This window comes from Quercus robur, chromosome 4 (genome assembly GCF_932294415.1).
Source record: "Quercus robur chromosome 4, dhQueRobu3.1, whole genome shotgun sequence".
Taxonomy (NCBI): Eukaryota; Viridiplantae; Streptophyta; class Magnoliopsida; order Fagales; family Fagaceae; genus Quercus; species Quercus robur.
Genome location: NC_065537.1, coordinates 27537351 through 27553958, shown reverse-complemented (window position 1 = coordinate 27553958; position 16608 = coordinate 27537351). Strand labels below are relative to the sequence as shown.

Genomic DNA, 16608 nt, shown 5'->3' with positions numbered 1-16608 from the left:
CTCTTGCACTCATTTCTAACTCTATATGGGAGTAATGGAAGTACTCTTTGAACAAATGAGTATTTATGATACCTTTGATTGTGAAATAAAAAGACAATAAGGGTGCCAATTTAACAGAACAGCTTATGTCTCATATAGTAAAAGTGTCCACAAATAGAAAGTTGACAGCACCGCGTAAGTCTCTTTTGGCAAAGGGCATATATAGTCGGTGACTTTTGTTATCTCATATACCTTTTATTTTTCTGCTGGTCTAGAAATATGACCATCCATACTTTTCCACTAGAGAAACCAAACCATTGCTTGAAACATACGCACCTATATTTTTCAGCTATATTATCATGTGTTAGATTTCTTCTTCACTCTCATATGTATTCCATAGGAGCTGATGTTCTCTCCAAAGAAGCCAACAATGAATTCAACACATGATAGGCAAATTTGTGTTCAAGGAGACACTGGGCTTGTTCTTACCACTGATCCAAAGCCTCGTCTCAGATGGACTGCTGAGCTTCATGAGCGATTTGTCGATGCTGTTACTCAGCTTGGAGGACCAGATAGTACTTAACCTTTTTCCACTTTGTCCACAACCATTTTCTCATGCTAACAAACAGAACTAGTAGCAGTTTATCAATATTGTTTATTTTTGATTTTCAATTTGCTTTCTCTCATCATTTTAACATTGTGCTTTATGTGTTCTTTCCCTCTTCTCTATCTGGATCTACAGAGGCCACACCAAAGACCATCATGAAAGTTATGGGTGTCAAGGGTCTCACACTTTACCACCTGAAGAGCCATCTTCAGGTACTCTATTAATATAAGTTATACATCTTTTGTTTTTATTTCTCCTCTATATGTAGTTTTCCATGTCAAGGTCTTTAATTTAGTTCATCCTCCAATTTCAATTAAATAGAAATTCAGGCTTGGGAAGCAGCCACATAAGGATCTTAATGATCAGGCAGTTAGGGATGGTGAGAACGATTTTCCTCTTTTATTTTTTGTTGTTGTAATTTTTTCCCCCTTTATTTTGTTCCAACTATTTCTTCAGGATAGACTACCAAGTAAGTTCCTATTTTTGGATAAAATTTCTTTGGCAGCTTCAGCATCAGAATTTCAGAGGGATGGTGCTGCTACATCCAGGATAATTGGTCACCACTTCAATGAGTATATGTGACTAACTTAATCTGTTCATCTTTTATCTCTGCTTGTATCCTTGGTTCTGCTATTCTTTCATTTGAATTTTAAAGTGGTTTTAATTAGTGTGAATTGATGAGACCTTGCCCATTCATTTTTTTTTTCCATTTATAAGATAACCACCCTCCATTGTTCCCATGATCTTACCTTTGTTTTCTAGATGTTTTTGTTCGTTCATGCTAGTTTCAATAACTTCCCAATGCATTGATAATTTGTATTTTAACAAAGGTAAATACTCTCTCACACTGTTGTTTACACACCCTTACACATAATAACCGCAATTGTATGCGTTGATGTACACATTCTATAATGTAAAAAGGTATGTTAACATTTAAAATGTTAAAAGTGTAAGGGTACAAAAGATAAGAAATAAGTTGTGAAAAAGAATCATTATCCGTTTTATTATACTTTAAAAGTACTTTATCTTTATATGATCTTTGTCTAAAATGGTGCTTGCTTCTACAATTTTCATTATACTTCTGATTATATGACGTTATTATCTTGACAATGAATGATGCACAAGTCTCAGTTTTAGACCTTGCAAGTTGAAGAATAGAAATCCTCAACAAATTTGGGTGCTCCATATTCTATGTTTCATCAATCAGTACTTGTTATGAGTTTGATTTTTCTTTTCTTTTTTCCTTTTTCTATATTAAATACAGATTATTTAAAAGGAAAGATAAAAATATGTGGCAAGTTTTGATGTGTAGAGCACAAAATAGGACATGATTTTTATTCTCAACTTGGATACTTCAATTAACAATTCCACGTCCCAACTTAATGGAAGTTTTGGAAAGCATTGACTTTTTAGAAAGGTTTAATTAGACTGATTAGTGGGTTTAAGTAAACCAATTAGTGGAAAAATTACTTAATCTTAAATGGATGGAACTCACACATATTTTAATTTTAAACATGTGACAATATGCATCTAAGGTCACAACAATAAAGTTGGGCCACATATATTACAATATTAATGATAACCAGGTTTTAATCCCACAATATTGGTGTTGATTATGAATTATCAAAAAACTAGTTAATTAAGATTAATCATATATATTTCTTTTTCATCATTGTATTTTATCTGAAATCATTACTTTGTTATTTGACTACTATTAATATTAATCTTTCTTTTTACTTTCTTTTTTCATTCCATCAACTTAATCAACATATTCTTTCTCAGTGTTGCATCTTTAGCCCCCTTGCACAAAAATCTCAAACTCCTATCCTTCATATTTTCATCAATAGGAATTACCTCTATCTTTTAGCAAATTTTCTCAGTTCGAATTAGGATTCTTTATATTTCTTCATTCAAATTACTAATACAAATCTAAAAGTGTATCTAACGTCACGTCATTAAAAAAAAATATTTAAATCATGTAACACTTTGTACACTCTCATTTCAAATCTCATATTTCTTTGTATTTTCACTTAACTATTTTTATATTCACATTTCAACTATATTGATTTTAGTCGACTATGGCTGAGTTTTATTTATGAATGTATTACTTCTTAACATTTATTACCATGGAGCATAACTGGACTTATGGCAATTTTATATGATACAGTGGATTTTAAATATTCTTGCAGAAACATACACCATACTGAAGCGCTTAGAACACAAATGGAAGTACGAAGGAGATTGAATGAGCAGCTAGAGGTAATACAAAACAAAAAGAAAATATTTAAAACCAACTCATTTTATAGCACAGTTTCCATTAGCTCTGAAGATCAAAGAGAATTATTCTATATTTTTAGGCCCATTACATATATGTGTTGTGGAAAAAGGTACAGAAACATCTCCAGATGAGGATTGATGCACAGGGAAAATATATGGAAACAATACTGGACAAAGCTTGCCGAACACTTGCTGGGGAAAATGTGAACAGCCAAGGTTATAAGCTTGTTGGTTATCAAGGAATTGATGAGATTGGCAATATGAGAGATTTGGGTTTCTCGTTGAACTTGCCACCAATAGAAGATTTGCACGTAAATGAAGACAACTCTCATTGTGGATTTCAGATACAAGAAACTGGAGTTGCAGTAGAACGTCTTCACTTGGAAGATGATGCTTTAAAATTAGGTGGTCAGCTTCAAATGGTTTTGACTAATGATGACAGCCCAACTATGAATTTCATGCCCAGAAGCTCACAATCACAATGTTCATACAATTCGCCACTCAATTTATGAGGGAAAAGCAACATAAAATAGTACTTTAAAGCTCTAAAGCCTCTTGCAGTACATGCATCTTGCCACTTTTATTATACCAATGTAGCTTTTTGTGTATCATATTAGTTCCTAGAGGCTATGCTTACAGCTTCCTAATTGAGAAATTTGCTAAACGGGGGACCTTTGACCATTTATTAATATATCCCATCGTTTACTAATTCATGTACACACATTTATAAGCATTCGGGTTTGGGTTTCTTTCAAGTATGCAATGAGATGATATGAAGTAGGTTAGAAATCTGCAGGTGGTGGAAATACTGTAAGTTGAAATTGGTCTTATCTTTTATGTACTTCCTTTTATTATATGATAGCTTCATTCATATTCAAAAGCCATATAGAAACATGGGAAAGATACGAATGTCATACGGCAGCCCCTGCATTTTTGTGACTGGATACTTCATCTTTTTCTCATAGATTAGTCAGATCTTAATTCTAAGTCTTGTAATCAACTGCATGACATATTAAATATAAACATAACATGAAATAATAATAAAGATATTTATTTATTATGTTAATGAAGAGATATCAGATACTGGTCACGTTTGTTATCAGGTCTATAATGTCTTTATAATAAAATTGATCGTAACTTTAATTTGTTTTTCTATTTCGGAATGCTTCCCTTCCAAAAATAAAAGAATAAAAAATACCTAGAAAGAGGTAATAATGCTGTCATAGTTCAATATCTTAGTCAATGCTCAACTGATTTAGAACCCATTCATTGCTGATCGAATGGGAAAACATTGACCATATGATTGGAGTTCAATGCCACAAAGTTAATTAAAAACCAAATCATTGGTGATCGATTGCAAAAATAATTCTATAGTCCCAACAGGTAGCCAGCCTCTTTTCGGCAGAATCAGCTCCCAAGCTAAATTATCTTATAATCAAAATGGAGGGTCCTCCATTTTCAGAGGAGGCTGCTAACCATGAATTAAGTAATTACTATAAAAGTATATCCATACATGTAAGGAGATATTGTGTAGATAACTGTAATTTTCTCCTTTTCTTTAATAAAGGCTAGTGTAAGGAAACGAATTTACAAGTATTCCTCGGCCTGTGGGTTCTCAAGTAGGACCTGTACAATGATGAGAACTTACTTTGATGAGGAAAAAAAAAAAAAAAAAAAAAAACGAATGCTTTTCTTATTCTCTCTCTGCCTACTTTAGCTAGATAACAAAATTTTGTGAAGAAAAGTTGGTGCACAGCAGATATCTTTATTGGTTGCCGAGAAGATGGATGAGACACAGGAAGGAAAGAAAGCATTTCCCGATAAAAGTGAATATATCATAAGAAATTGCATGAGAGCGGAAAAGGAAGAAGCTTCCAATCTTATGTGGGCCAAGCATGGCCCAGAGGCTACAGCAGGAAAACCTTTCATCCCCACTACTGCTTTTGTTAATCAGTGTCCATGAAGCATTAAGCTATCATAAGACAGAGGCTCGTTTTATATATATTCGACTTAGCAGCTCAATTAAAATATATAATTTCCAATAATGGGACATCTGATTCTCATTCGGTTACAAATACTAATAATTTTGAGTTTTTTTTTTTTTTTTTTAAATATTCCACCAACAAATCCAATTAAGTGCGTGTGTGAGAATCCTTTGTTTTTTATTATGATGTGTGAAAAAATTAGTTATTGGTACCCACTTAGGTTTTGACTTTGACTTTTTCGTTTTTTAGTAGATTAATTAGCTTTTTAAAGATATTTGGACTCTATCTTTGATAGTGTTCTTTCATGGTTCAAACCCTACTTAATTAGTTAAAGTAGCTACGTTGAGTCCGTTATTATGGATTGGCAAACTGTGAACAAAACGTGTCAAATGCAAGTCTTATAACTGTAGTTCAAGTCAAACTAGAAGTCAAGACTGAAATCCAAGACCAATCAAGGAAGACTGAAGTTTTTGAATTCTCGACAACTCCTTCAATTGATCGAGAATTATAATGGTTTGATCGACCAAGCTTAAATTTAAATTGATTGAGAATCATGCCAATTTTTTGTTTTGAAGCTCATTCAACTATCCAAGCTAGGGCTTTTGTGCCACTAAAGGAAGACTATAAAGGAATACTCAAAGAATGTGAGAAAATACTTTTAGAGAACTGTGCTTTTACATATAGGGTTGTTTGAAACCAATAATCCGGAAATCACGATCAAAGGAACTAAAGATCCAATGATTCTAAAGTTGTTGCCCTATTCAGAAGAACAAGAAATTTGAACCAAACCTTCAATTGGGTACTTAAAGTGACGAACTAGAGTTTCACCTGCTACAAGAGTTTACAATTAAAGAGATCGTGGATTTGGAGCTGTGTTTTGTACCATCAATAAATACTACTAGGTTGTAGATAACTAAAATAGAGTTATTCAGTTTGTAAAAACTTTATTAATTCAATTAGTGGATTCGTTTTTGCTCCTGGAATCTGTAAGTTAAGCCCTTGTAGTGGGTTTTTTTTTTTTAATTTTTTTATTCCATTGGTTCTTTCCTACGTCACCATAATGTTAATCTCTTTATTTTCTGTTATTGTATATATATTTGCACAATACTAGCGATGTGTGTTGTTCAATTTAACCTAAGTTGGATCATAATTGAACTAATTAATCACTTTGGCTTAAAGTTGATTAACATCCATATCTGGGGTTTAAACATTCTAAAAAGCCATATTATCCAATTAAATAAATACAATTATTTTAAATTAAATTAAAAAGATAAATTTATCTACATGGAATAATTGTGTTTACATACGAACATAATTAGAATTAGTCAACCAAGAAGAGTCAATCTGTCAACTAAAATTTAATTAATCTTTTTAGGGAAATTTAAGATAATTCTATGAATGCACGCCTATGGTAAGATCATGCATCACCAATCAAATTTAAGCATTAATGAAACAATGATCTGAAACCTATTTTGAACACAAACATAGACCAATTTGTTGAAATTGTAATAAGACCATTAGGAACATATGTCAATTTATAACTGATTAATCTTTTGACAAAATGCACTTTACTTGTAATTTGGTAGATCTAAGATGTGTTTAATGCTTCAAGGAACAAGCTTCCAAGTTCTAGTGTTAAAACCATGCAAATCTATCCAAGAAACAAGTAAAGAAGTGCTGGATTTTAAAACTTGACAGCTAGTATCTATTGAGGTTTAAAAAGCCGCTGAAGCCCGATACTCGGCAGCTAGCTCGATAGATACCCTATCTGTCGAGGTTTATGGAATTTAATTTTTCAGAGCTGATTTTCATCCAATCCATTGTATATGTTTGGGCTTTTTTTTCTCACAACCCTAAACATATATAAGGATTATTTTAAGGGCCGTAAAAGAGCGCACAAGAGTGAAGCAAAGTTTTGTTCATGCAAATTGTGACCAGAGATAAAATTTGTCCTAATTCATCTTTCTCTTGAAGAAGCTGCTGTGTTTGTACACCTTAGGATTTTGTGACCAAGAAGTTTCATGATCTTTATCGTGTGATGAACTGAAGAACTTTGCAACCAACATCTTTCTCAAGTTGGTGATTAAGTCGTGAACTGGGATCCGCATATCTATTGGTTAGTCATGTACTGGGAGTCGTGCATTGAAAAGGAGAGATTCTCACTACAAAACAAGTCCAATTGGGTATTGGGGTAAAGGTTCAACTGTATGTTGGTATAAGGTACTAGGATTCCTTTACTTGTAATCACTTATTGTGATAATAGTGAATTCTCGAGAGTGGTGACTTTAAAATCACCCGGTGGGGTTTTTGCCATGTAGGTTTTCTCCATTGTTAAACAAATCACCGTGTCAATTTAATTTCCGTTGCATTTAGTAAATTGGTGATTTGTTTGTACTACCACGCATTTTGCATGTTAATTGAATTAACTAATTAATTTAGCTAAATCAATTGGTTAATTTATCACAAGGGGTCAATACATTCTTGGCCTATTAAGTGGTATCAGAGTAGGCATACTCTGATTAAGATTTAATCTTTGCTGTGTGATCCATTGACCCCTATTTGTCATGGACAGAGGACAGTCTCTTATTATACCTCATTTATTTAATGAGACTAACTATGCATATTGGAAAGTACGCATGAGAGCTTTCTTGTAGTCACTAGATGAAAAGGTGTGGCAAGCTGTGGAGATAGGCTAGACTAAGCCTATGGAAGGGCCGACTGACTAGGATGATGCTAAGATCAAGGCGGCAAACTTCAACAGTAGGGCATTGAATACGTTATTCAATGTAGTCACGAATGAGGAATTCAAGAAGATTTCCTCTATTGAAACTGCTATGGAAGCATGGACCATTCTCAGACAACCTATGAAGGAACCAAGGCTGTCAAGGATTCAAAACTTCAGAGGCTTACTACGAGCTTTAAAGAGATTAAGATGGAGGAGGATGAGTCATTTGATAAGTTCCATGCCAAACTCAAGGACATAGTGAACTCAGCTTTTAATCTTATGGAAACCATTCCTAGACTGAAGATTGTTAGAAATGTGCTTAGATCTCTACTCGAGAGATTTCATGCCAAGATCACCGCAATAGAGAAATCGAAGGATATTGACAAAATTCCTTTGACAAAACTGGTTGGCAATCTGCAAACCTATGAGTTGGGGTTGACAAGGATAGGAAAATCAAGCACTAGTAAGAGCATGGCAGGCCAAGAGTAGTGACACTGATGAGTCTTCAGATGATGAAGATTCCAAGATGGAATCCTATATCACGAGGCAGTTCAAGAAGTTTATGAAAAATGTCAACGCGAAAGGATTTAACAACAACTGAATGCAATCTAGTTCTTTGTAGTTTAAGAGCCAAAACAAAGGGAAGAAAGATGCTAGGGATAGCAGTCAGCACACTATTCCCTCAGGACCTAAGTGCTTTGAGTGTCAGGGCTTCGGTCACATAAAACAATAATGCCCCACATATCTCAAGACTATTGGGAAGAGCAAGGCACTTGCTGCTACACTGAGTGACACTGTGCCTGAAGATGATTTTGATAATGAGGATGATGGAATTCTAAATACCTTCACTGCAACTGTGAATCCTACTAAAGAGATTGTTGAAGATGTGGATGAAGAAGAGGAATTGGTGGAGTCTAAGTTTGAAAAGATGGATGAGCAAGATGACATCCACATAGCCTATGCAAATTTATACAAGGTCTCGGAAAAACATGAGAAACTGTATAAGTTGGCGACCAAGAAGCTTAGTGAAGTAGAGCTTGAACGAGAAGAAATCTCCACAAATTTTAATGAAGCAAATTAGACCATTGGAGCACTGAGATTTAAGAATAATTTCTTGGCTGTGAAGACCAAGAAGCTTGGAGCAGAACTATTCCAAGTTAAGTGCAAAGCTCGATAAGATGCTCAGTCTTCAGAAATCTGCTTCCTATCGAACTGGTTTAGGGTATGATTTCTCTTCTCCTAGTATTGCTACTTCTAGTACTATTGTTTTTGTTCCTCCTGCTAATAATGTTGAAACTAAGAACAATGATCTTAAAAATGAATTAGCTAGTGAGAACGTAGACAATGGTAAATCTATCTTAGGAGTACCCCCTAAACTTGATAAAAAAGAGATTAAGAACCCTAGGGCTAAGAAGGGAAATACTCAAAAGCCTAAACAGAAAAAACAGCATTTCTGTCATCACTGTGGAGCAGCTGGACATACTCGACCTAATTGCTATAAGTGATTAGCCACTAAACAGAGCAATAACATGATCTCGTTAGAAAACCAGAATCAGCTTCCATCTTCTTTTGCTCCTCTTGGAGATCTTCTCAAAGCCCTCATGTTCCTTTTAAACTTAAACGGTTTCAATTCTTCCCTTTCACCGCCGGATCAAGGGTTTGCTAAACAGAAAGGTTCTTCCAAGATGTGGAAGGAAAAAGGCTCCAAGTGATTCTGTCACTCTTTCTCTCTCTCTCCCCTTCTTGTTTTTGTTTTTGTTTTTGCATTACTTGTGTGTTTTGCTTTCGTGTTCTAAATCAGTCTAGTTTTATGCATTACTTTGTTTAATATGTTTTTGTTTGTTTACTTTTCAGTTTTGCTTTTTTTTTTAAAATAAAAAAATAAAAAATAATAATAAAAAATTTTGAAAAATCAGAAAAATACAAAAATAGTGTGTGTTCGTGTACATTGGTACTTGTGTACCTTGGATGGAAACTTTGTATTTTTTAACTTAGATGAGCATTTCTATGCACAACTAATCAAGTGAGTTTTATGGCTCGTGTTTGTGATGAGTAAGATTAAGTAATCTCTTATACTTGACACTCATATCACTTTTTTTGACGGAAATAACTAGAAAATTCTAAGAGAAATGTATAAATAACCATCTCATCACTGTTGCTCGCCAATCATGAAATGACATTTGTATACTTCGGCATAGCAAAAGTGGAATATCAAATTCTTAACATCATTGGGTATTTCTTTTCTATCTCTTATATGCCCATGCATGGTTTGCTTAAAAAAAAAAAAAAAAAAAGAATGCAAAGAACAACAAAAAGCAAAAAGAATCAAAATACTTTATACATGATTACAAGCGTGTATTCAAAGAGATGTGGGAGTTATAGGATGTACCTCGAAGGTGATAGTCTCCATCAAACAATTATGATTATGTGTGAGTTAAAGTGATTTTCTCATATCTCAAATCATCATAACATATAGATACTAATGCAATCTTACGATGTTTGTCACACACAATACGCAATATTCTTTGCTACCTTTAATTCATGTACAGGTATAATGTGATTTGGCTATCACAAGGAATACATGTGTTAATGTATGCTCACTAAACTATCTTAACTTGTTTTTGAAATATAAAATTGGTTAGACGTGTTTAGTGTGTGTGTGTGTGTGTGTGTGTGTTTTGGATCTATGTGCTTAACATTTTTTCTTAGGTTGTGTAGCATGTTTAATTGCATTCATGTCTATGTTTTTCTCTTCTTGAAAAACTATTTTTAAGCAATCTTGACAGCTGCTGGACACCTCTTGACAGCTAGGCTATCTATCGAGACCCTTTAGTTGCTTTTTATTGCATTCTCAACAGCTTCTCAATAGCTACTTCGATCCATCAAGAAACTTTTTGGATGCTCGATAGCTACCTCGATCCATCGAGATCCTTTAGCTATGGACACCTCTCGACAGATTTTGGATAGCTCTTCGATAGATAAAACACGCGTTTTAATCCTCAATACCTTTCGACACCTCCCGATCTATCAAGAATTATGTTTTTCTATATATTGGATCCGCGCGATTTTTCTCTCATTTTTCTTCGATCTCTCTCGATAGATTCTCTCTTTTCTCACTCCAAAACTCCTCAAACTCAACCTTTTCACATTCCTCACTTGATCTTCAACCCAAATCAAGTTTTCTTCATCTAGTATGATGTTATTTCTCTCTTGTATCATGCATTTCATTCTTTTTGACCTAAGTTTTGGGTTTTTGAAAAGTTTTTGGGATTTTTCAAAATTAATGAGGTTTTTGCAAAAATTTTGGGTTGGATGTTGCTTAAATGAGTTTTAAAACATCATGCATTGCATTACATTTGCATTATAACAATGTATCATACTTTTTAGATGTGTGTGTACTTTATTGCAATGATGTGTGCTGTTAGGTTTGGATTAAGCTGAGCCTATGATGTATTTAAGTTTGCATGTCATATGTTCATGCATTTTTCATGCATACGTACCTTCAAATTCTTATATTATTATATATTTTCTTGTTGGTGCTTCTTTGATTGTCTCTCTCTCTCCCTTTCTCTCTCTTTCTTGCATTAGTCTGCTCTATGGAACCCAAACGCAAATCCACTCCATCCTAGAACCCTCTTCGTTCTAGGGCATCCACTTCTTCCTCTAACCCTACACCTTCTCATATATAGTTCCGTGATGATAAAGCCCAAAAGGACTTTTCGAAGAACTTTTGTCGACGAGGCATTCATTTGGAATGCCAAGTCAACTTATCGGATTTTTCCGATACTAACCTACCCACTATCATTCACAATAGGGGTTGGGGGTCACTTATCCCTCGGTGATCATACAAGAGTTTTACTCCAATATGCATGAAATCGACACTTCTGTACCTTATTTCTTCTCTCGCGTTTGAGATATGCGCATAGTAGTTACTCCGGATATTGTATCTGAGGTACTACATGTTCCTATGGTAGCGCATCCTGACTACCTTAGTTGTGCTTGTTTGTGGACTGTGTCCAAAGACGAACTCTCATCTCTCTTTTGTGAGACACCTTCATCTTGGGGTGACCGTCAAAACACCCCATGCTTGGGCTTTGCAAAAGGTTCGAGATTCCTAAACATGGTGATGACATTTATTCTTCATCCTTTGTCTCACTATAACTCCATTATAGAGCCTCGTGCTCCATTTTTCTGTCTCCTTTCTCGAGTCTCCTCACTTCACAGTGATGTGTGCCATAGATGCAGTTACCGTTCAACGGAGTGAGGCACAGCTCAGACCGAGGCGGCCTTGGACAAAGACGGCGACTCCTCCAGCTTCTACCGCTCCTTCGTCTTCTGCGGGTGGAGTTACACCTGAGGCCATCATGGCACAGCTTGTGCACATGGATGCTCACCTTAACACTCTCAATGATAAGTTATGTCAGGTGAACACCTGTGTTGGTCGTATCGCACGACGACAGTCTGTTATGGGTGGTTTCACTATTGCTTCTTCTCCATCTCCACCTGCTTCTGAGGATGAGAGTGACGATGGCTCCGGTAGTAATGATGCTAATGAGGATGATGGTGCTAGCTTGCCTAGTGATGATGAGATGTCTACTTAATATACTTACCCTTTGTCACTTGTGACAAAAAGGGGGAGTAGTTTTGATATGAGACTAGTCATACATAGGGGGAGGGTTAGCATAGGAGATTTTTGTGATAGGGGGAGTGTATATGAGGGATGTAGTGAGGATTTTTCTATCATTTCTTTTCTTTCTATTTTAGATACATTATCTTGTACATTGGACTTGTAACCATTTAGTAATAGCAAACATTGTACTTATCTTTAATATATATTTGATGATGTTGTTATCACATTTCACCTATCTCTCTATGTGTTGTTTCTTTTCTCTCTTTATACACATGCTTCTTATTTAATGTATGCAATCTTATATGTCTGTTTCATACTAAGATTCCTTGATAAGTTTTATTTAAAGTATTTCAGAAATACAGCTTATCAACGTCTTCTTGCCATAAACTCTTTTCTTGCAAATTTTTTCAAGAGTTTATGTTAAGATAGATTTTATTGTAATTCAACAAGTGAGTATGAGTTGAGTGATTTATGACTTCTCTCATATGTTCATTTGTTTGTTGTGGTTTTGTCATGGATTGCCAAATGGGGAGATTGTTAGGACATATGTGATTTGATGTTAGGAACATATGTCAATTTAGAATTGGCTAATCCTTCGACAAAACGCACTTTACTTGTAATTGGATAAATCTAGGATGTGTTTAATGATTCAAGGAACAAACTTTCAAGTTCTAGTATTAAAGCCATGAAAATCTGTCCAAGAAACAAGTAAAGAAGTGATGGATTTTAAAACTCGACAGCTATTATCTATCGAGGTTTAAAAAGCTGCTAAAGCCCGATGCTCGACAACTAGCTTGATAGATACCCTATCTGTCGAGGTTTATGGAATTCAATTTTTCAGAGCTGATTTTCATCCAATCCGTGTGTATATGTTTGGACTTTCTTTTCTCACAACCCTAAACATATATAAGGATTATTTTAAAGGCCGTAAAAGGGCGCACAAGTGTGAAACAAAGTTTTGTTCATGCAAATTGTGATCGAAGATAGAATTTTCCCTAGTTCATCTTTCTCTTGAAGAAACTGCTATGTTTGTACACCTTAGGGTTTTATGACCAAGGAGTTTTGTGATCTTCATCGTGTGATGAACTGAAGAACTTTGTAACCAACATCTTTCTCAAGTTGGTGATTAAGTCGCATACTGGGATCCGCACATCTATTGCCAGTCACGTACTAGGAGTCGTGCATTGAAAATGAGAGATTGTCGCTACAGAACAAGTCCAATTGGGTATTGGGATAAGGGTTCAACTGTAGGTTGGTATAAGGTACTGTGATTCCTTTACTTGTAACCGCTTGTGTTGATAATAGTGAATTCTCAGGAGTGGTGACCTTAAAATCACCCAGTGGGATTTTTGCCGTATAGGTTTTCTCCATTCGTAAACAAATCACTGTGTCAATTTAATTTCCGTTGCATTTAATTAATTGGTGATTTGTTTGTGCTACCACGCGTTTTGCATGTTAATTGAATTAACTAATTAACTTGGCTAAATCAATTGGTTAATTTATCACAAGGGGTCAATATATTCTTGGCCTATCAAAAGTAGTAGCAAAGGATTAACTCCATGAGTGGAAATTGCAGTGCTTGAAGTGCTCGTGCTTGTGCTTGAGCTTGAAGCAAAAGTTGTATTTGCAGAGGACGCCATTGTTGGCTCTAATACCGTGAAAGAAGTAACAGATTCTAGAGAGAGTTTTGAGAGAATCCAAGAATTTGATCTTTGTTTATTGTTCACACCACAATAATGATTACTAAGTTTAGATATTTATACAAGGATTAAGCTAACCACCACTGACAAACCAGCGGGAATTAAGCTAATGTAACTAACCTTTTAATGGACCAATTACATTTGTACACATGGCCACTAATCTCAACTAATTCATCCACTAACAATGTATATTAAACTACATGTAGCTTTACAGGACTTAATCTAAACTACATGTCGTTCTGGTGTGCTGTATATCAATTTGTTGTTTCTTTCTTCTGCTCTTTGCCTTCTATCTTGACATTTTATGCTACCAAAGACTTCTAGCTATGGCATTTAAATTTATAGTGCAAGGGGAAAACTATAATTTGTGGTGTGAAAGACAAGTCCATCCACCACCACTGTGGAATTAGGCGTGTGGTCAGCTTCTAGTAACATCATCCTATGAAATGGAGAACAAAATATTTGTTGTGATTGCCGAAGCACCTTATCGAGTTGGGCTTTAACTTGTTGAACGAGATTCAATGTTATCCCCCTGGAAAGGTGAGGAAAGCTTTGAACATAATTTCATTGTGGCCATGTATGTTTTGAGGTGATTAAGCGGGACTTTGTGTCATCAAACACTTCAAATTGTGGCATCTTAATTATGGAGGGTAAAGGGAAACCCATGATTAGTGGGTGAAAGGCAACCCACGAATACTTACATGGAGAAATGAGAAGCACCTAAAGGTCTGTCGGGGAGTGCCAATGGGAGGACTCTTTAATGCTTATGATAGCAAAAGAAGTATAAGACAGTACCTGCCAAGAGGCTGTATTTGAGATTTTCTATTGTAGGGGTGTACACAATGTAGAGTGGTTTGGGGGACAAAATGGCCTTATGCCCTTTTCACCCAAATTATATAGCCTTATGCCCCCCTTCCCAAACTAATTAGGGAAATGCCCCTCTTTTGTAACTCGATTTTCTCAAAATTAAGTTAAAAAAAAAAAAAAAAAAAAATTCTAAAGCCCTATAGTGACGTTTTTAAGGACCTATAGTGACATTTTGTAACTCAATCTCTATGAAATCGAGTTACAAAACGCCACTATAGGTCCTTAAAAACGTCACTATAGGTTCTTAAAAACATCACTATAGTGCTTAACTCAATTTTGAGAAAGTCGATTTTCAAAAGAGGGGCATTTTCCTAATTAGTTTGGGAATGGGGCATAAGGCTATATAATTTGGGTGAAAAGGGCATAAGGCAATTTTGTCCGCGGTTTGGGGCCTATTTTGCAACATGCAGTTTCCCCATATCACTTGCTGCATAAAACCTTAATAGCGGCGATGACCAAATCGGTTTAGAATGTTAATCCCTTCAGGGTGTTGAGGAATACAAAACACAAAATCCCATGTGAGACTCCTTGCAAGTGTACCAAGGTCTTATGCATTTCGAGGTAGTCAAGCAAGACTTTTATGCTGCTGAAGAATTCTAGCTATGGCATTTAAATTTAGAGGGCTAGGGTCAACCTATAATCTAAGTTGCGGAAGGCAGGTCCTAATTGATTTACCACCATTGTGGATTTAAGAGGTTTAGGAGGTGCATTGTTAGGTTTTTTTTTTTTTTTTTTTTTTTTTTTTTTTTTTTTTTTTTATGAATAGTGCATTGTTAGTTTTGGTAGCATTGTCATATGAAATTGAGGACAATATATTTGTTGATGTTTACGAAGGACCTCATAGAGTTGGGCTTCAACTTGTTGAGTTAGAATCAAGATGATCCCCTTAGAGTAGTGGGGAAAGCTTTGCACATAATTTCATATGAATGCCTTGGGAGATACATTAGGGCCTTGTATGTTTTGAGGCAATTGAGCATGTCTTTTGGGTCTTCAAAGACTTTGAACTATAGCATCTTAATTTTGGAAAGTAAACGACAACCCATGATCTTTGGTGCGAAGAGCAACCCACAAATACTTAACAACGAGAAAGAAGTACGTAAAGGTCCATCATGGAGTGGCAATGAGAGTAGTTTCCAATGCTTATGATAGCAAAAATTTATAAGAGAGATCTTGTTAACACAACTAGTCAAGATTGTCCATACTAGTGTACACGGTGTGGCACAGTGCAATTTTGGGCCAATTTTGCCACCAAACCGCAATGTGCAATTTCTTTAAATCCCTCACTACATCGCCCCATAATAGGGTTAGTGATTAAATTGATTAGGTGTAGTTTTAACAATGCGGTGGGGTCAGTTAAATCAATATTATATATAAATACACACATAATAGGTATAAATTTATAGGTGTGGTGGGTCAGGTTTTTTTGTGCACCCCTAGCTCATTCTTGTTGGTTGAATAGATCACTCTAGTATTTAAGATTAGGGTTTGAAATTCGAATAGTAATACCTCCATTCTATTCCATTCCAATATGAAAGACATAACCTTGATTTCATTCCATTCCATTATTGAATACCTCCATTCCATTATGGAAGCCTGGTTCCATTCCGTTCCATTATTGAAGACATTACCCTTTTTTGCTATAATTGAAGACATTACCTTGATAATAGTGGTAATCCCCAAAAATTGAAGACATTACCTTTTTTTTTTCTTCTTTTTTTTTTTTTTTTGACTTGCCATTGAAAGTTGAAGTTGACCATAACAAAAACATCCAATTCCGGGGAACCTTGAAAAATACCCAAGGAGAAACCCCATAGCAAAAACACCATATGCAAAGATAA

General features: G+C 35.2%; 1 protein-coding gene across 7 annotated transcripts; it reads left to right on the top strand.

Moving 5' to 3' along the window:
• Nucleotides 1–121: 121 nt before the first annotated feature.
• LOC126721047 (myb family transcription factor IPN2-like) lies at nucleotides 122–3790 on the top strand. 7 transcript variants are annotated; one of them, XM_050424022.1, is made up of 6 exons: nucleotides 122–554; nucleotides 722–798; nucleotides 908–965; nucleotides 1092–1158; nucleotides 2776–2845; nucleotides 2980–3790. In XM_050424022.1, exons 1-6 carry the CDS (start codon nucleotides 386–388, stop codon nucleotides 3373–3375), a joined length of 837 nt encoding a protein of 278 aa, XP_050279979.1. In that variant the 5' UTR covers nucleotides 122–385; the 3' UTR covers nucleotides 3376–3790. The 7 variants fall into 7 exon arrangements, with proteins under 7 accessions (XP_050279979.1, XP_050279975.1, XP_050279978.1 ...); XM_050424018.1 differs by having other exon boundaries at nucleotides 2944–3790; XM_050424021.1 differs by having other exon boundaries at nucleotides 1092–1164.
• The last annotated feature ends 12818 nt before the right edge of the window (nucleotides 3791–16608 follow it).

Bases quoted from the DNA above. Each gene is read 5' to 3' on its own strand.
- LOC126721047 (XM_050424017.1), top strand. From the start codon at position 386: ATGTTCTCTCCAAAGAAGCCAACAATGAATTCAACACATGATAGGCAA. The intron at 555-721 runs GTACTTAACCTT...CTGGATCTACAG, and splicing joins TCAGCTTGGAGGACCAGATA to AGGCCACACCAAAGACCATC. The intron at 799-907 runs GTACTCTATTAA...TCAATTAAATAG, and splicing joins ACCTGAAGAGCCATCTTCAG to AAATTCAGGCTTGGGAAGCA.